The following is a 21,392-nucleotide window of genomic DNA, read 5'->3' on the forward strand; positions in this document are numbered from 1 at the left end:
CTATGGAGAAAAGCTTCATTCACCCCATGCTAGTTACAGCTCTGAGGAGCAAACTTAGGAGTCGGTGAAGCCTGATGAATTGAATTTCTGCCCTTCCTTGTCACTAATTGGAAAAAGGTGTTCAGAAAGGCAGACCTCTTCAATTCATGTCATTGCTCCAAACAGCCACTTAGTGTAAAATTGCCCATAAAAGTGAACTTAAATTGCAAGAGATAAAACTATTGCCTGCTGATTCCCCTCACAGCTGACCCTTTTGCTTCTGTGCTTGGTGAAGGCTTAGATTCTTTATGAGGTGAGCAATAAAGCAGATGCAGACACTTCTCTTGGGTGAAGTCACTGCAAATTGAAATTTCTCTTCTTCTCTAGCTCTGGAGCATCAAGAGGACTCTTCTTGTCGACTCATTCCTGAGTGTGGTTGAGCTATACTGAGAAAACTTCCAGTTCTTTTTTTAATTTATTTTATTCTGAACTTAAGAAATAAAACAAGCATTTCCATAACATAATAGCATAGAAAAAAATGATCACATATGAAACAGCAAATCTATTATGTACAACTTGCTATTCCTTTCAAATACATAATAAAGTTATCATGCAATTTCCTTTTTTTTCTTCCCTTCCTCCTCCCACCCTAGAGATGGCTATCATAAGATACAAACATATATAGATACGTAAAACAATTCTATGCCTACTTCTATTTATCTGTTCATTCTCTGGATGCAGATAGTGTCTTCCTTCATAGGTCTTTTGTAGTTAATTTGGGGTATAGTCAAAATGACTTTGTCGCTCAAAGTTTTTTTTTGTTTTGTTTTGCTTTTTGGCCAAGCAATGGGGTTAAGTGACTTGCCCAGGGTCACACAGCTAGTAAGTGTCACATGTCTGAGGTCAAATTTGAACTCAGGTCCTCCTGACTCCAAGGCTGGAGCTCTACCTACTGCGCCATCTAGCTGCCTCACAAAGTTATTGTTAAAACAATATTGCACTTACTATACACAATGTTCTCTCAGTTCTGCTCATGTCACTCATTATTTTATGCAAGTCTATCTGTGTTTTTCTAAGATCACTGAGCTCATCATTTCTTATAGCACAATAGTATTCCATCACAATCATATACCACAACTTGTTCAGCTACTCTCCAGTTGATAGACAGTTCTGAAATTTCCATTTCTTTGCCACCACAAAAAGAGCTGCTATAAATATTTTAGAATATATAGGTTCTTTTTCTTTTTCCCTAATCATTTTGGGAAACAGACTTAGTAGTGGTATTTCTGGATTAAAGGGTACTGGCAGTTTAATAACTCTTTAGGCATAATTCCAGATTGCTCTCCAAAATGGTTGGATTAGTTCACATTTCTACCAACAGTGAATTAATATCCCAATTTTTCCACATCCCTTCCAACACTTGTCACTTTCCCTTTCAATCATTTTAGTCAATCTGATAGGTATAAAATGATATCTCAAACATGTTTTAATTTGCATTTCTCTAATCAATAATGATTTAGAGCATTTTTTTTCATGTAACTATAAATTGTTTTGATTCCTTTGTTGGAAAATTGCCTGTTCATATCCTTTGACTATCAATTGGGCAACGGCTTGTATTCATATAGATTTGACAAAATTCTTTACATATTTGAGATATGAGATCTTTACAGCATTTACCAAGATAAGGTCAAAATGGATACATGACCTATATAGAGAGAGATTACAAGGAAATTTGAAGAACATGGAATATATTACTTATTAGACTTGTGGACAGGCAAACAATTTATGAATAAACAAGAGATAGAGAGTGTGAGGTACAAAATGGATGATTTTGATTACATTAGATTAAAAAGGGTTTGTACAAATAAAGTAAATGTGGCGAAGTTCAGAAGAGAAGCAGAAAATTGGGGGGAAAAACTTTATAGCTCCCTCCAATTTTTAAATCCTATGATCTATCTCTAAGATTCCTTTCTCGTTCCAAAATCCTGTGACTGACATTTGGTCAGTGGCCAAAGACAATCTTTCTAGGATTTCTTTAAACTATTAGACAAGTAAAAACTTATCCTTCACTGGGAAGAATCAAATTATCACGCTCCTGGAGTAGAATGTCTATATTCAATGGATGTCTCTAGACCAACTTGCCTCTCCTGTCTTCTGTACTATTTGTGCCCTTTTTTTGTATAGATGATGTCTTTTGCTTTGCACATAAAACGGATTTAAGCAAAGCAGAGTTGCACAAAGTTGTCAGCCTCACTCTTTTCCAGAGTTATCAAAGTCAAAATAATTGGTGATGGCTCAGAATGCAGTGGATGACCTTAGTGTCTCTGATGTCTAACCAAGCTCTAAACACTCCACAGCACCTGCTTCAGCTGCCTTCATGGCCATTGGAACAAATTGTTCTCATATGCCCATTCCACCAGGGGAAGTCTGCATACTGTAACAAGTGGGGATCCCACCCTGCAGTCAAAACACCAAAAAAATGTACAAAAACTTTTGAAAAGATGATTCCACTCACCATCAGTATATAGAATGTGAGCACACTTATGAAGAACATGAAATCCAGTAGACCTGAAAGATGAACAGCTGTTATTGCAAGTGGCCACAGTAAAGGGGAGCACCATGAAGCTGATGTAGGTTTTGCAAGCAAAATTAATCTAGTCAACAAGCTCGTATGCCTTCCAAAAGGAGTGAATGATAGACTCATGATAATTCAATTGCCACTTGCAGGAAAGTGCTACCATCAGTGCATATGCTCCCACCCTGAAAAACCCTAAGAAGGTCAAAGAAACAATTTATGAAGACTTGGAGACCCTCATCATCAATGTGCTGAAAGAGAACAAGCTTATAATTCTGGGTGACTTTAATGCAAAAGTAGCAACAGACAATCAGACATGGCAGGGAGTCCTTGGGAGGAATAGAGTTGGAAACAGCAATAGCAATGGTCACTTACTACTGAAGACTTGTGCATCTCATGACATCACAACAATGTCTTCCATTTATCTGAACACAATAAAACTTCATAGATGCACCCTCGCAGCAAACTTAATAGATTATGTCATTGTAAGGAGAAGAGACAAACAGGATGTGAGAGTGACGAAGGCAGTATGTGGCACAGAGTGCTGGACTAAGCATAGACTTATCTTCTCCAATCTAAATATTTGCATTCAACAAAAGCAGCTGCCCCAAAACAAGGTGACTACCAGAAGACTTAATGTTGACAGATTAGAGCACTTCTCCAAGCAGAAACAATTCATTGCTAACTTGGAGAGAAAGCTGAGCCAAAACACAGTTGGCAACAGTGGAGCAGAAAAGGAGTGAGCAATTTTCAGAGATTTGGTGTACGGCACCTCATTTATTTATCTGGGTCAGAACACTCACAAACATCATGATTGGTTTGATGGAAATGACAGAGAAATTCAGAAGTTACTAAACAAAAAAACAAGAACTTCACAGGGTTTACCAGCAGGATAGTTCACCTGTCTCTAAGAAGGCAGCATTTATCTCTATCAAAAGTAAAGTGAAAGTGAAGCTTAGAGAGAAGCAAGATTCTTGGCTCAGTAAGAAGGAAGGTGAAATTCAGCTTTATGCTGATAGTAACAACCCAAAGCACTTTGATGATACCTGAAGGCTATTTATGGGCCATAGACCAATGATGTATCTCAACTACTCAGCACTGATGGAGCCACATTGATTAGTGATAACAACATGATACTGGAGAGATGAGCTGAACACTTCCATTGCATTCTCAGCAGACTGTCATCAATCCAAGCTGAAGTCGTTTACTGTATACCTCAGGTTGAAGTCAATCCCTCTCTAGCTGAATTTCCAACTGAAGAAGAGTTGGAATGGCATTTGGATGCCATTAGGCTCCTCTTGTGTGGCAAAGCACCTGGTGCTGATTCTATTCCAGCTGAGATTTACAAGGCAGAAGGTCCACTGCTCACACAAAAGCTCACTGAAATTTTCTAGGATAAATGGCAAGAGGAGGTTATCCCCCAGGAGTTCAAGGATGCCTCCAGTGCCTGTCTCTATAAAGGTAAAGGAAATAGATTGTCCTGTGACAATCACAGGGGAATCTCTATCATAGTCATTGCTGGCAAAAATCTTACCACAGTCCTCCTTAATAGGCTAAGCCTTCACCTAGAAGATGGTCATCTACCTGAGAGCCAGTGTAGCTTCAGAAAGGAACAACAAATGGTCCACAAGGTGTTTGCTGCCCAACAACTCCAGGAGAAATGCCAGGAGCAGAACAGAGGTCTGTACACAATGTTCACTGACCTGACCAAGGCCTTTGATAAAAAGGACTTATGGAAAATTATACCAAAACCTGGTTGCCTGGAAAAGTTCATCAATATCATATATCCATTTCATGACGGCACGTTTGCCCAGGTTCTGGGAAATGGATGATGCTCGCCTGCCTTCCCAATCACCAACAGAGTTAAACAAGTCGATGTGCTTGCTCCCATGCTTCTTAGCATGATGTTTTTAGCCATGTTGTCAGACGCCTTTAATAAGGACAAAAACAGCATAAAGGTCAGCCACTGCATTGATGGTAAATGATCTAACTCAAAAAGGCTGCAAGCCAAGACTAACGTGGCAGGAAAGCTGGTGCACGATTTTTTTTTTGTTAGCTGATAGTTGTTCACTCAGTGCTGCCTCTGAAGCTGAAATGCAACAAAGTATGGATTTATTCTCTACTGCTTGTGCTAATTTTGGCCTAACAATGAACGCCAAGAAAACACAGGTTCTCCACCAGCTAGCACCATCCATCCGTGGAACCATGTTTGTATTTATTGTTGTTCATCCTTCATTCTTGAAGAGGACCAATGACATTGTGAGATGATGTCTTGACTTGTACGTGAAGTGGATTTAAGTGAGCCAGAGCTGCACGAAGTCATCAGTCTCACTCTCTCCTCCAGAGTCTTCAGAGCCCAGAGGCAAGACAAAAGTCAAATTGACTGGTGATGGCCTAGGATCAGTGTGTGACCTTGGCCTTTTTAAACTAAGGTCTTTCACAGGTCTCAGTTTGTCTGAGGCAAAGTTTATTCAGTAATTAAAGGCTAGGTAAGAATTGAGACAAAAGATGGCCTAATTCACCTTCATAAAAGAATCAATCTGGGAGGAGAAGGCTAGACCTGCAAGTGGAGAGAAAGGGGTAAATTCTAGAGATGTTGCATTGACAAGACTTGGTAATGGATTGGATATGGAAGATAAGAGAAAGTGGAAAGCTGAGGATGACTTGGAGACTTCAAACCTAAGGTGACCTTAATAGACTTAGGGAAGTTTGGAAGAATATCAGGTTTAGGATGGAAAGAAAATTAGTTTTGTTTTGAACACATTGAGTCTGAGAAGCCTTTGGGACGTGCAGCTAAAAATGTCTCACAGTTAGTGTGACAGGCCTGGAGTTGAAGAGAAAGATTAGTTGTTTATTTATGGATTTTATAGTCATCTGCATAGAGATGATAATTAAACCCAAAGGAGCAAATGTGATTACGAAAAGAGAGCATATAGAGAAAAAAAATAATAGTGTAGGACAGAGCTTTGGGGACACCTACATTAAAGGAGAATAATGTAGAGGATGATCTAACAAAGGAGACAGAAGGACTGGTCAGACAGCTAAGAGATTTCTGAAACGACCTAAGAGAACATAGTTTCACAAAAGTGAAGGGAGGAGAGAGTATGCAAAAAATGGGGGTGATCAACTGTGTTAAAAGAGGCAAAAGGTCAAGAAGGATGAGGATTGACAAAATGCCATTGTTTAATGTTCTCAGTCCTCCTGATCCCTCTATAGCCCCTTTTTGTTGTTGTTAAGGCAATGGGGTTAAATGACTTGCCCAGGGTCACACAGCTAGGAAGCGTCTGAGGCCAGAATTGAATTCAGGTCCTCCTGACTCTAGGGCTGGTGCTTTATTCTTTGCATCACCTAGTTGCCCTCCTGTAGCCTTTGACACTGACCATGATCCTCTTCTCCTTAATTCTGGCTTCTCTCTAGATTATTAGGGTTTGGTTTTGTGTTCAGTTTTTTTTTTTTACACTAGTCTCCTCTGCTTCTCCTCCTACCTGTCTGAACACTCCTTAGTCTTCCCAGCTGGATCGTTATCCAGGCCTTGTCCATTAACCATGGGAGTCCCCCAGGGTTCTTTCTAGGGCACTCTCCTTCTTCCACATTGTTGTTGTTGTTGTTCAGTCATCTCCGACTCCTCATGACCCTATTTGGGGTTTTTATTGTTGTTGTTGTTGTTCAGTCATCTCCGACTCCTCATGACCCTATTTGGGGTTTTCTTGACAAAGACACTGGAGTGGTTTGCCATTTCCTTCTCCAGCTCATTTTACAAATGAGAAAATGAGGCAAACAGGATTAAATGACTTGCTTAGGGTCACACAGCGAGTAAATGTCTGAGGCCCGATCTGAACTCACAAAGATGTCTTCCTGATTCCAAGCCCATTGCTCTATCTACTGTGCCACCTAGCTGCCCTCTTCCTCCATACTACTTCACTTTGTGAGCTCATCAGCTCCCATGGATTCAATTATCATCTCTATGAAGATCTATTTATCCAGCCTTAACTTCTCTCCTGACTCATATCTCCAACTGACTATAGACTGACTGTTAGACATCTCAACTAGATGTCCCATAGACATCTTAAACTCCACATGTCTAAAACTGAACTTAGTCTTTCCCCTGCAAACTTTCCTCTCTTCCTACTCTCCCTATTATGTTCCATAGGATATTACCACCATCTTCCCAATCACTCAGGCTCACAATCTACATGTCATCCTCAATTCTGTTGCCAATTCCTCTCAAGTTTAGCTTCATAACATCTCTCTTGTGTGTGTGTGTGTGTGTGTGTGTGTGTGTGTGTGTGTGTGTGTGTATTGCAGTAGCCTTCTGGTTGGTTTTTCTGTCCCAAATCTCTTCCCATTCCAGTCCATCTTCCTCTCAGATGCCAAAGTCATCTTCCTAAAATGCAGGTCTGACCATATCATCCTTCTATTCAAAAAATCCCAATGGCTCCCTATTACCTCCAGGATCAAATATGAAATACTCTGTGTTTTGAAACATTACAATCTGGCCCCTTCTTCTGTTTCCAGTCTTCTACTTGTCTCCTCTCCATGAACTCTAAGATCTAGTAATATTGGTCTCCTTGCTGTGCCTCAAACAAGATGCTCCATTTCCTTACTTCATGAACTTTCACTGACTGTCCCCTGTGCCTAGAATTCTTTTCCTTTCCCTCCTTATCTTCACCTCCTATTTTCACTGGCTTCCTTATGTCAGCTAAATTCCCACCCTCTGCAAGAAATCTTTTCCTGATCCCTCTTAATGCTCTTGCTTCCCTCTGAGATTATTTCCAATTTATCTTCTATATATCTTGTTTGTATATAGTTGTTTGCAAGTTGTCTCATCCATTAGACTGAGCTCCTAGAGAGCATGGGCTGTTTTTGCCTTTCTTTGTATCCCTAGTGCTTAGTGTAATGCCTGGTACATATAGGTGCTTTATAATACTTGTTGATAACCAGCAACTATGTTTTTGAAGAGAGAAAAGTGATTTGCAGGCAAAGTAATTGGAGACTGATATCCTTGGACAGACAAGTTTCAGTGATAGGATGGAGTCAAAGCCTACTTGTAAGGGGTTGAAAAATATATAGAAGGTGAAGAAGTTGGAATAACAAATGACTTTTGAAAGGCCAGTTGGGAGGAGGGCAGATAGATGTCACAGTGGATACAGCACTGGCCTGGAGTCAAAAGGACCTGAGTTAAAATTTGGTCTGGGACACTTACCAGCTGTGTGACCCAAAGCAAGTCACTTTAACCCCAGCTGAGAGAGAGAGAGAGAGAGAGAGAGAAGAAGCAAGTAAGCCAGTTTGGCTGAAATACAGAGTCATTAAGGGGAGTGACGTTAATTAATTCTAGAAGTATAGGCTGGAGCCAGAATGTGAGTCTAGATTAGAAGTACTGAATCTTCTTCCCCACTAAGTGATTCTATTTGTGCACTGGGATAAAGTGAATGGAGGAGGGAGGAGTGGGGGAGAGTGTCTTCTTATTTGTGTGATCTCACCTCAAAGGACATAGCCCCAGACTCCACTGAGTTTGTACACATAGGATTGCAGATTGAGGCAGCTCTTCCTATGGTGGTAAGCTGAGCTCTAGCTTCCTGAGTATGTTTGTTAAGAGGAAAAAGGAAAGAAACTAGGAGCTAAAGTGAACCTTCTGTCCATTCGAGAATTTGCTTTCCTCACCAGGTTGCTGGTCACTGTTATTGGCAGGTTGATAAGAGTCAGTTTCTGACTTAGAAAACCCAGTCCAGATATGTAAGTTTAGTACCTGACTCAGTTTCCACCCGTGCCCTTCAGCTTCTTCTTGTGGACTTCTATTTACATGTTGATATCCTCCCAGCTACCTTAGCTTCCTAATTCTTTCTTCCTCTCATGATTGGCACCTTCCCATAGGAACAGTCATACTCTTGATATCGTCATCATTCACAAACGTGCCAACAGTATGGCACAATGGAAAAAGTGATGGACTTGGAGTTAGAGGTCCTTATTCTACTACTGTCAAAGAAAAAATATTAATACTGCACTCTGCATTTTAGTCACAAGTTTGCTAAGTCATTTCTGGTTTGTTGTGGTTTGTTCTTCATTCTCAAAGAGGATCAATGATATCAGGAGGGTGATGCACTGACTTGTGAGTGAATTGGACTTAAAGCGAGGCAAAGCTGCACGAAGTCATCAGCCTCACTCCTCCAGAGTCATCAAAGTCCTGGCTTAGAGAAGAGACAGAGACAGAGAAGGGGGAGCTGAGGTGGAGAAAGAGAGAAAGATGTCCAGACTAGCATATTCTCCCATGCCTCATCCATGATTCTTTGCCACAAGACAATTTGAGGTAACACTTAAAGGAATCTTGAAAAAGAAAAGGCTCATCATATGTTAAAGTACAGCCTTGGGGTTAACTTTCCAGAATAGCTGAGCAACAAATCACCATCCCACTCCTTCCTAGACCACTACCCTTAAAGAATCCATAGCACTTCTCCCAGAGATCAATATCCAAAAAAAAAATTTCTTCTGAATAATAAACAAGGGTACTCCTCTTGAGTGTATCTAAGGCCAATACCTTCAGGAGATGAAGTAGAGGATCCGGCCCTTAGATGGGGCTATAAATTCAATCACTTCTTCTTTTTTTTTTAGGCAATTGGGGTTAAGTGACTTGCCCAGAGTCACACAGCTAGTAAGTGTTAAGTGTTTGGTCTAGAGGTGGGATTTGAACTCTGGTCCTCCTGACTTCAGGGCTAAGGCTGTATCCACTGCGCCACCTAGCTGCCCCAACTCAATCACTTCTGCAGTGGGGAAGGCAATATTCTTAACAAGAGTTGTTAAAAGGATGGTCTATACCCTTAACTTCTTTCCTTATGAAAGATCTTTTTGTCCTCAACCTATCCCCACTTTCAAACAAGAAAATCTAGAAAGGTTTGTTTTTGTTTTAACTAGAGAAACATAATTTCTTAATATTTCCAGGTTAACTAAAAAGGAGGCTTGTAATATGCTTCCACACTACTTACTATCTGCGTGACCTTGGGCAAGTGACAACCTCTCTGGGCTTCAAAGGCTCCTTTCAGCTCTAAATCTATGATCCTATGAACACTGAAATTCTTCTATCTGACCTTTCCATCTTTTCCTTGTGCTTGTACCATCTCCCTAAACCTATTCTCTATCCTCAGGAAATGTCTAGTCTCTACCTTTTTTACTGGGCCATCACACCTGCTCTGGTTTTACTTTCTTGCCTTCAAAATCTTGAACTTAAGTTCAACTTAATAAACAATTAATAGCCCCATGAAGTTTTCCACGGGAAGTTATTTCAATGGTAGACAAGTCACTCAGCTATTCAACTGGGTTGGTTCCTTGCAGGTCATAGCAACTCAGCTAGATGGGTCAAATAGAAGCTCCTGTGTTTGGCATTTAAAGTCCTTTACAATCTGGCTCCAGTCTACCTTTCCAGGCACTATATATTAGTCCCCTTCACACGCTGTAATCAAACTGGTCTACTTACTTGCTGTTCCTTATATATATATATATATATATCATCCCATTTCCCAACTCCATACATTTGCACAGGCTGTCTCCCTTGTCTGGAATGCCCACCCTCCTCATCTCTGCCTCTTAGAATGCCTAGATGGTTTCAAAGCTCAGCTCAAGTGCAGGAATGAAGAATATCCTAATTCTCCCCAGTTACTAGTATCCTCTAAAATTAACTTATATCTACTTTGAATACATTCTGTATTTACTTTTCTGTATATGAGTTCTCCCTCCTTACCCTTTCCCTGGTTGAGTATAAGCTTCCTGGGGAGAGAAACTGTTTTGGTTTTGTCTTTATGTTACCATCATCTAGTTCAGTACTTGGGATGTACTAGATACTTAATACTATTCGAATGAAGTTAAACCTCATTTAACAAACTGGAGAATTATTCTTTTTATTATGATTAATAAGCTAGACTTTGTTGGGGTGATAGCGTTGCCCTTTCTTGGGTACCTGCTTGGCCCAAGTTCTGAAGGGTTCCTTTCTCAGTAACTTAGGGGTGCCGCCAGGCCGGGGAAGCTGTCCACTCACAGTGCCCTTGCCGTTTGACCTCATCTATACTGACTACCATGGCCTGCAGCAAATGAAACAGCACATGGGACTCTCCTTCAAGAAATACAGGTGAGAAGCAGATGCTGGGTCAGAAGTGAGGGTGGGAGGGGCAGCTAGGTGGCGCAGTGAACAGAGCATCTGCCCTGAAGTCATTAGGACCTGAGTTCAAACTCGGACCAAACACTTGACACTTACTAGCTGTGTGACCCTGGGCAAGTTACTTAACCCCAATTGCCTAAAAATAAAAAAAAATAAAAAATAAAAAAAGAAGTGAGGGTGGGGAGTTAAAGGGCAACATGTGGATGAGATCCCTAAGGGGTTCTCAAATCCAGGAATTCACTCGTTACTATAACTCCAGGTCTACAGCTTTCAGAAGGAAACACCCTCTGATTCTAGTCTCTCCTTTTCAGATTGATTTCCAACATTGATTGGGTGGGAGGCGGGGAAGAGGGGGAAAGGGAGGGGAGATGGTTGCTTTTGGGGTTTTTTAGCAACTGCTATAATTCAAGGAAGGGGGTGCTTTGCATGTTATAGAAATACTGGGATTATTAAATGTGGTTGACCCCATTTGGAAAGACGTTGCTTAGATGAGACGTTATTTGGATGAGATTGGTATCTCTTTTTCACCTAAAAAAAAAACCTGAAAATAACTTAAGTTTTTCAGGATGCCCCACAAGAATGGCTTGTTCCAGTTTCATTAAGATTGGTAGATACTTTTGGGGAGCTTGGGGCTTCTTCTACATGGCACATAACTTTTTTCTAATGCCATGTCCTATCTTCATGAGAATAAATCCCCTCCTTCTCTCTCCTTTATTTCCCCTATTGCACTGATTGGTCTGATAAGGTATTCTTGTAGGAAAGGGAAATCTTTCCATAGAGGAGGAGGTAAATGTTGGAGGGAACACAGTGCATAAATTCAATTCAGTTCAACTTTCATTTGTTTTTGGATCATCAACCTAACCAGAATAGAACCGAAACAGAATCTCCCCCGCACACACCACTTACCCCTGCCTGCCCCAGGACACACTTGGATGCAGACAAGGGGAGTGCAGAAGTTTCTCCGTTCTCTTTTCCCTGCTGGACTAGCAGAGCAGGAGGGCATAGTGATATTGGTGAGGGGGATGGTGATGGGGCAAAGAGAATCAGGGAGGATAGCATGGATCTAAGACAGTCAACAGAGTCTCCCAGGGCTCTGCTGGTCTCTATCACCCCAGAAACTCATCCCCTCACTCCTATCTAACCTCCACTTTCACATCCCCCACCTCCCTTTCAACCCTGAAAAAGACAAATGGCATCACTCCCTGGTATATCCACAGCCAGCAAAATATGGAATTAAATTTAGCACAAATCGTTCTGCTATTTATTACATTTTCTCTAATCCCATTGACTATCCCACATGATTTTATTAGAGTAAAAAGTGACAGGCTGCATTATTGCTTTTATTAAAAATGAATGTGCTGAGTTCATTCTGCTCCCTTGCACCCCCACCCAACCTCAATCTCTCACAGTAGGAATGACACCAACTTCAACATTTCTTTGGAACAAGCACCTTGGAGCAGCCTGGGTCTCTGAGAAGGGAGATGAGACTCCTTTTGGGAGAAGTCTGAAGCTTAATGACTTTTTTCTATTTCTGGAGGAACAAATGCTGAGTCCATCTCCTGCCTCCCTTTGGACTCGGGTTAGGGAAAGGAGGGAACTATCATTGTGTGCCTGTGTCTGGATGTAGTTGTGTGGTATTTGGGGCTACACCAGACCCCTTACTCTGAATGTTGGGATCCTTCATAGAGAAGGTCTCTCTGAGCTATCCAGGCAAGGCACATGTGACTGGGCAGTCAGACAGAGAGGAAGGTGGTAGAAAGCTAACAGAGTTAGATAAGCTCTTGTCTAGAAGAGAAGCAGCAGAGTTGAGAGTAGCTTCTGGAACTGTTCTATCTTTTGCTTCTCCAAAGATGAGGTTTTCTGATTTCCCTGAATTTTCTTTCATACCTGAGAGAATACGCACCAAGAAGGATGGGGACAGCCTCAGGACATAAGAAGCTCAGGACTTCTCCAGAGGCAAAGACCACCTTGTCCCTAGAAAGATTTCCATGACATGGAGGCTCCATATGTTCTGCTCCTTACACATAAGTAGGTAGATTATTGGCCCATGACCCTTATCTTTTTCTGACAGGTGTCGATTCCGGGTCATTGACACCTTTGGCACAGAACCTGCATACAACCATGAGGAGTACGCCACTCTGCATGGTTACCGAACCAACTGGGGTTATTGGAACTTCAACCCAAAGCAGTTCATGACGATGTTCCGTGAGTGGCCCTCCATTTGGGACTGGTGAGGGGTAGGGCCTTCTCATGAGTGCTGAGTATTATTATGTGGTTCACCTGGAATCTTACCTCTCTTCTCTATCCCAGAAAAGAAAGGAGAGAAAGGAGGAGGGTGGCACTGAGGTGGTTCTCCCCCAGGCCTCCACCCTCTCTGAAGGGGGAAGGAAAGGGAATAAGCATTTATTAAGCACCTACTTGGTGCCTACTATATTTCTCTGAGAAATGCTACACCTTATCAATGCAGAGGTAACAGGGTGAGGGGGAAGTTCAGAAGGGAAGACATAGCCACAGAAGAAACCCCTTGCAGAGTCTAAGAAGTAGAGGGTAAAGAGAGGAAGCTTTTCTTGGGAGACACCAAAGAATTTTGGACCTGGAAGGAATCTTAGAGATCATTTAGTCCAACCTCTCATTTCATAGAGAAGAAAATAGATGTCCAGAGAGGTTAAGAGATTTGCCCAAGGTCGTAAGATTTAGAATGAGATGGGACCTTAGAGATCATTTAGCTGAAGTCCCTCATTTTACAGAAGAGGAAACTGAGGACCAAAGAAATTCACTTTCCCCATATCTCACAGTAACTAGTCAAACCTGAAGTAGTATTGGTTTGTCTGGACTTCATTACAGAGCTCCCCCCATTATACTACACTGTCTTATGAAATAACAAACAGAAATAACTCATTTATCCACCATCTCTGGGGAATAAGCCATCCCATAGAAGATAATTTTCCAAATAATTGGAGAAAACCTCTTCCAAACTCAAAGCTGGAAGAGCAGCTAAGTGGCACAGTGAATAGACCACCAGCCTTGAAGTCAAGAGGACCAGAGTTCAAATTCAGCCTCAATACTTACTAGCTTGGGCAAGTCGCTTAACCCCAATTGCCTCCAAAAAAAACCCACCACCAACAAACTCAAAGCTGGAAGAATCCTATTTGGTAGCAGTTTTTCTGATTCTGTTGTCTTCTTAAACAGAGGCTAGGGATAGAAATAAGAGCTTGACCTATGGATTCATTGATAACTGGAACTCCTGGGTTGAGGAAAACTGTCATAACCATTTTAGGTTGCACCTTCTGTGCAACATCTAGCCCTAGCTATTTGCATTGAGCAGTGAGTGATGTGGCTGTGGTGTAATGGATGGAGAGCTGGCTACAGAGCCAGGAAAACCTGAGTTCAAATCCCAACTCTCCTATCTCCTGTTCAGTTATCTAATTCTGGATAACTTTCTAAAGAAAGTATATTGACTCTTTGATAATTCATAAGCAATATTATGAACATTTGGGTTTTGTTCAGGTTTTTTGGAGGCAATTGGGATTAAGTGACTTGCCCAAGGTCACACAGCTAGTGTCTGAAGCCAGATTTAACTCAGGTCCTCCTGACTCCAGGGCTGGTGCTCTATCCACTGTGCCACTTAGCTGCCACTTTAGTTTTTGTATTATTCTGTAATAATATCTGATTTTTTTTAGCACTTTAATGAGTGGAAAACATCCTTGAAACAGTTCTGCAAGGTAGAAAGGGCAAGTATTTTATGCCATTTTAGATGAGGAAAATGAAGCTCAAAAAGAGGAGGTGATTTGGATTTAGAACTATAAATAGAAAAATTGTATCTAACTAACTTCACATTGTGTGCATCCCACTAGCTTCTGCTAGTTAGAATCCAGGCTCCGCAGTGATACTACCAGGTGCTGTAGGCCATTTGCCTCTGTATAAAATGGCCCCAGTAAGCTAAGTTTTTGTAGTTCTTTAAGTAGTTTTTCTAGGGCAGCTATGTCATGTAGTGGATAGAGTTGGAGCCTAGAGTCAGGAAGACTTGGATTCAAATCCAGCCTCAGATACTAGCTGTGTGACCCTGGGCAAGTCACTTAACCCTGTTTGCCTCAGTTTCCTCACCTGTAAAATGAGCTAAAGAAGCAAATGGCAAACTCCCCCCCCCAAAAAAAGAGGGGGGGGATCATGAAGATTTGGACAAACCTGAAAGGACTGAAAAACAAGTAGTATTTCTGGATTTTTCTTCCATGTTATTGAGCTATCAGTTGTCATTTCTACTGACAATGTAAGCACATTATTTCAATCCAGTTAGACAAGCCTTTATTAAATAGCTACTATGTTTCAAGTGAGCCTCAGTGTATTCTTCAGATAGCTGGCCTCAGAAGACCCAGGTTCAAGTCTTGTCTCTAACATATACCAGCTGCGCGACCCTGGGCTAGTCACTTGATGCCCCAAGCAACTGTTCTGTGCTGACATTGGGAGATTCATCACTGGGACTTCCCTAGATCAATGAAATCACAGATCTGTTCCACCCCATCCCTCCCAAATAGTCAGAAACTACTTCTGATGCACCCAATACAAAGTCAAAAATAAAGACATCCCTGCCCTCAAGGAGCCTCCATTCTAATAGGAGGAAGTAGTCAAGCAATTATCACACTGCCTACCTGGCACTTCTAGTATACCTACCTTAATCCAAATAACCAAGGTTGTTAGAATTGCATGTAAATTAAGAGTAAATAAGTTCAGAGTGAGAGCCTAAATAAAGTATATATACTATAGACTGCAATTTTGTCTGTTCAGATGTCTGGGTTCTTGGCCAGGATCTAGATAACTAAGGTTATCAGACAAGAAACCTCCAAATAAATGGCTATTATATAAACAAGTATAAAATTAACATTATGAAAACCTCAGTACTCAAAAGTAAAGAGGTGAAAGTGAGGGTGGGGGCAAGTTAGGAAAGTTTTCTTCAGAGGAAGTGAATTCTGAGCAGGATTTTAGACGGGAGAAAGAAGCAGAAAGACTCAAGCAGAAAGGATGGATGGCGGTTATTCGTGAAGGGGTGGGGACAGATATAAAACCAATTACTTTGAGATGGCAAACTGCTTAGTTTGGCTAACGCTGAGATTAATAAGGAAGGAAGTTAGTGAGATAAGGGTAGAGGGCTGAGGATATGAGTGAAGTATAGAGAAGACTCTCAGTGGAGGACCTTAAAAATTAAGTAGTTGGCATTTGACCAAACAAATCAAGAGATTTGAGGCTTTTGAGCAGTAAAATAGAGAAAAAACATGTTTAAGATTATCCTGGTTTTCAGGGTGTAGACAGGGAAGTTAGTAGAGGCAGCAGTCTCGCTTAGAGAAGCATTGCAATATTTCAGATTTCAGAATACTACAGACAGAAAGCACCCATTAGGGAAGTAACTATTGGAGGCCCTGTGTGTCTCTGGATCTATGATCCTATGAACTCCAGAGATTCCTTCTGGCTCTCAATCTTTGAATATTGTATCCTCACTGGGGCCTTAGAGGGCCTGTCATTCTACAGCTGAAAAAAATGAGTTTCACCCAAGGTGATTGGGGTTCCTATTTTTCCCCCAAGTCATAGGCAGCTAGCTAGGCGGTGCAGAGGATGGAGTGCCAGTCAGGAAGACTCAAGAGTTGAAATCTGATACAGACACTTACAAGCTATGTCGCCCTGGGCAAGTCATTTAACTCTGTTCGCCCCAGTTTCCTCATCTGTTAAATGAGCTAGAAAAGGAAATGGCAAACCACTCCAGTATCTTTGCCGAGAAAACCCAAAAATGGGTCATGAAGAATTGGATATGACTGAAATGACTGAACAGGTAAATGACAGAGCCAGGATTTTCATTCATACTCTCTGACTCCGAATCTAGCCCAGTCCACTTTCTAAGTCATGCTGAGACTCAAGGTCTAAAAAGAAATTCCCAAGCAGCTCTTAGCCCCTTTCAAATTAATAACTATTGATTTATTTTCCCAGTGGAAGAAACTGGGAAGTTGATGTTTTTTTCCAGATCTTACCCTCTTGGCCTTGCCTCTAGGGAACCTTTTAATTATCTGTAGTACTTCTGCATCTCACTCTCTCTGGCTTATCCAGTTCCAAATCTCTCCAGACAAATTCCCTCCTGCTGGAATCTGGGAAGGGAAGGGGTAACAACAACAACAAACAACAACAGTAGCTAATATTTATATAACTATGTGCTAAGTGCATCTCATCTAAACCTCACAACAACCCCGGGAGGTAGGTGCCAGCACTATCCCCATTTTATAGATAAGGAAAATGAGACAAACAAAGGTTAAGTGACTTGGCCAAGGTCACACTGCTAGAAAGTATCAGAAGCCAGATTTGTATTCCGGTCTTCCTGACTCCAGGTCCATTGTGCCACTCAACTGCAGAGTGTGACATAGAGATGTCTCTTCATTGTTATTATTCAGTCATGTCTGACTCTTTGTGACCCTGAGGACCATACTGTCCAGGAGGTTTCTTGGCAAAGGTATCGGAGTAGTTTGCCGTTTCCTTCTCCAGTGGCTTAAGGCAAACAGAGGTTAAGTGACTTGCCTAAAATCACACAGCTAATGAGTGTCTGAGGCCAGATTAATGTCTCTTCTAAGCAGGCATAAATAGAGTGGGCCTGGTCTCAGTTGACAAGTGGTAAAGAAAGAAAGGAGAGGAAGATGGCCTGGGAAAGCCATATGGGGCAAGTTGGCCTTGTTCTCATTGTATTCTGCTGCCCTTGATTCAACAATTTTATTAAGTATATATCTACTGTATGAAGATAATACCATACTTCTGGGAAAGATACACAGTTTAGATAAGATGTCAAAGAGCTTACAACCTAATACTTGTAATACACAATGTTATAAGCTTAAGTGATTTAAAGGGTTACAAGACAAACTATTAGAAAAAAATTTCAGGTCACTACTGATTAAAAGGGTATAGGAAAATGTCATTTGAGTCTAATTCCAAACACATTTTTACCCAAAATATACGCTGGGCTGGAGAGGTAAAGACAAAATCAATAATCCCTACCCTCAAGGAACTTACATTCTTGTGGGGAGACACAACATAAATACAAATCAATATAAATATAATACTAAGAAAAGTGAGGAAACAATAAATTAACAACTGGGGGTGGAGAGGGGCGGGCAGCAATCAGACAAAGCTTTATAGAAGTGGCAAAAGCTGAGGCTTGAAGGAAGAGAAGTTTCTGAGAGGCAGAGAAAAGAAACACATTCTAGGCTTGGGGGACAAGTGGGACAAATACACTGAGGTGGGAGATTGAATGCTGAGGGAAGCTTAGGAGTCTCATTTGGCTGAAACATAAGAGTTAGTGACAGGAGGTAGTATGAAATTCAGCCAAGAACATAGAAGACAGCCAGACTGTGGCCATGATCAGATCTGTGCCTTAGAAAGATTACAGCTGTCCCTTCTACATCACAAGTTTCCCTGTCATGGTTTTGATATATCATGGGTCGGCATAAGAAATTAAATTGGAATTTGGGGGGAGTTTTGTGAGTGCCACAAATGACACATGAAGGCCAGCAAATGACACAGAAAAAGTTTAGAAATTCAGAAATGTATGAAATATATGTATCAACCCAAATTTTACAGTAAGGTGCGATAAACATCCCATAAAAGAAAAAGAAAAAAATCATAGTCTTTCTCTGGTACAAAGGGAGGACCAAACATCTTTACATGAATTTTCCTTATTGTAGAATGCATTGTGCTCCTAACCCCCACAATGTGGAAGAGATAACTGTATTTGTAAGCTACGTAAAAGATACATGGTGAGGAGAAGCAGAGAGACCAGTTAGGAAGCTAATATGCTACCCCAGACACCTGTAAAAGTGGGTTGGTAGTTGGACAACAAGCAAAAGGAATGGCAAATAAGGTGAGGAAAATCACGGGAGCACAAAGGTACAAGGATAAGTATGGTTCGGCTGGACAGTGTGTGGAAGGGAATAAGACCACAGATTGAAAGCTAGAAAGGACCTTAGCAGCCATCTAGTCCAATCCTTTCATTGGACAAATGAAGAAACCGAGGCCCAGAGAGGTATTGGGTCTTTTTTTGTTTTTGTTTTTTGCCTAAAGTCATATAGATAGTAAGTTGTAGCACCAGAATTTGGACCTAAGGCTTTTCTTGGAAAATTCACCACACAAATTCTTTTATATGAGAATTAAAGCTAAAAAAGTTAGGGTGATACTAGGTAGAAGAGGGCCTTGAATTTGAATGTCAGGTAACTGAGTTGTTTTGGAGGCAATTAGGGTTAAGTAATTTGCCCAGGGGTCACACAGCTATTAAGTATCTGAGGTCGAATTTGAACTCAAATCCTACTGACTCCAGGGCCAGTGCTCTACCACTGTTCCATCTGGCTGCCCCCTCAGACAATTAAGTTTTCATTTTACTTGATAAGAATTTTTGTTCAGTTGTTTTTTCACTGGTGTTCAACTCTCTGTGACCCCATTTGGGGTTTTCTTGGCAGAGATACTGGGGTGGTTTTCGATTTCCTTCTCCAGATCATTTTACAGATGAGGAAACTGAGGCAAACAGAGTTAAGTAACTTTCCCAGAGTCACACAGCTATTAAGTGTCTGGGGCCAGATTTGAACTCAAGAAGAGTCTTCCTGACTCCAGGCCCTGAACTCTATCTACAGCCTCACCGAGCTGTCCCTCATGATAAGAAAAGGAATCCATTGAAGATTTTTTTTTTTTGGTGAGGCAATTGGGTTTAAGTGACTTGCCCAGAGTCACGCAGCTAGTGAGTGTTATGTGTCTGAGGTTATATTTGAACTCGGGTCCTCCTGACTCCCAGGCTGGTGCTCTATCCACTGCACCACCTAGCTGCCCTCACTGAAGATTTTTGACCTGAGAAAGAAGGCCAAGTTTAGTCTGTTGGCAGTACGAAGTATTGAGGTGAGGAGAGCAGGTACAGGCAGATCTGTTAGAGTATTACTAGAGTCCCTACCATAACAATCGGTGGAAGCAATGAGCTAGAAGTGAAGTTGGAACAAGGACACCTGTGAATTCATCTGTGTAGAGATGAATGTCTGGCATCCTGGAAACTTAAATGATCTACCCAGAATCACAAGGCCAATTTGTATCAGAATTGAGACTTGAATGCAGGTCTTCCTCACTCCAAGGCCTGTCCTCTTTTCACTAGGCCATGGCGTGATTCTTATTACCAACCTTATCTCTATTGATTAATACATTTTAATTATTTGATTAAATTTATACAAGTTAATACAGCACAATAGAAATCTCGAATTACAAGTATTTATTGTCTCCAGAAGGTTCTGATGATGTTGTGTTCTTTGGCTGCGTGGCCAAAGAACTAGAGGAAAAGCCCTCAGTAAGCCTGCTTCTACAACCAATTCTGATCAGCATATTAGTGCCTTAAGTTTATCAGATTAGTTAGTAGTTACCCTTGGACAGCTAGGTGGTATGGTAGATAGGAGCTTGAAGTCAAGAAAACCTGAATTCAAATTCTACCTCAGATACTAGCTGTGTGTTACCCTGGGCAAGTCACTTGACCCCTGTCTGCCTCAGTGTCCTTATCTGTAAAACAGGAATAATAGTAATAATACTTACTTCTCAGGATTGTTGTGAAGATCAAGTAAGATAATATTTGTAAAGTGTTATCACAGTGCCTGGCTTATTATTCTTAATAAGTGTGTGTCCCCTCCTTTCCTCTCCCCTAAGTTGGAAAAATCTAAGCCTTAAGAGAATGAGATATTCAATTCAATAAACAAATTTATTAAATGGCCACTATGTGCAAAAATCGGTGCATGTGATACAAAGGCAAAAAAATTTAACAGTCTTTGTCGTCAAGTAACTTACATTTTATTGGGGGAAAGCATTTTATAGAAAGACAAGAAAATGCCTGCAAGAACTGGGTTCAAATCCTACCTCTGATACATATTGTTTGGGTGAGTGTGGGCAAGTCATTTAACTTTGATGAGCCTCAGTTTCTTTCTCTTTTTTTTTTTTGGAGGAAATCAGGGTTGTGACTTACTTGCTCAGAGTCACATAGCTAGCAAGTGTCTGAGGTCCAATTTAAACTCAGGTTCTCCTGACTCCAGGGCTGGTGTTGTATCCACTGTGCCACCTAGTTGCCCCATTCTTAACTTATAAAATTAAGACCCTGGACTAGATGGCCTCCAGAGCCCCTTTCAGCTCTAAATCTATTCTCCTATAAGCAAATGATTTCAGGAGGAGAAAGCACTAACACCTGCAGAAAGGAGAAAAGGCTTTGTTTGGGAAGTAACACCTGAGCTGTGCTTTGTGGCTATGTTAAGGAGGATCAGACTCTAAGCTGGAGAGATGAGGAGGGGCTGCATTTCAGAGGTGGAGGACAGTCTGTGCACAGGTACCAAAGCAGGAGATAATGTCATGAAAATAGAACCGCTAGACTAGTTTGGCAGGAATGGAGAAAGGACAGAGAGATGTACAAAGGGAAGTAACCTGAAATAGGACTGGAAAGCTACCAGGCTGTAGAGGCCTCTAAATACTGGGGCAAGTGTTCTATATTTTATTCTAGGGATAGTACATGACCACTGAAGATTTTTGAAGACTGTGGTGACACATGGTCAGATCTGCATTTTAGGAATATCAAAATCCAGCTGGGTGAAGATAGAGTGGAGCAGGGAGACTATTTAGGAGACTATTATCATGGTCCATCAGAGAGGTGATGAGGGACTAAAC

The 21,392-nt window shown here is 41.2% G+C and overlaps 1 protein-coding gene across 1 annotated transcript in view; it reads left to right on the top strand.

Moving 5' to 3' along the window:
• Positions 1 to 21,392, top strand: part of MGAT5B (alpha-1,6-mannosylglycoprotein 6-beta-N-acetylglucosaminyltransferase B) — a 135,489-nt gene that overhangs the window by 91,002 nt on the left and 23,095 nt on the right. The window contains exons 9-10 of the mRNA XM_078155805.1: positions 10,536 to 10,667; positions 12,769 to 12,902. Coding sequence (XP_078011931.1) covers positions 10,536 to 10,667; positions 12,769 to 12,902 — 266 coding nt within the window. The remainder of the gene's footprint in view (positions 1 to 10,535; positions 10,668 to 12,768; positions 12,903 to 21,392) is intronic.

The sequence above is a fragment of the Phascolarctos cinereus genome, unplaced genomic scaffold, assembly GCF_003287225.1.
Source record: "Phascolarctos cinereus isolate Bilbo 61053 unplaced genomic scaffold, phaCin_HiC Scaffold_5;HRSCAF=322, whole genome shotgun sequence".
Lineage (NCBI taxonomy): Eukaryota > Metazoa > Chordata > Mammalia > Diprotodontia > Phascolarctidae > Phascolarctos > Phascolarctos cinereus.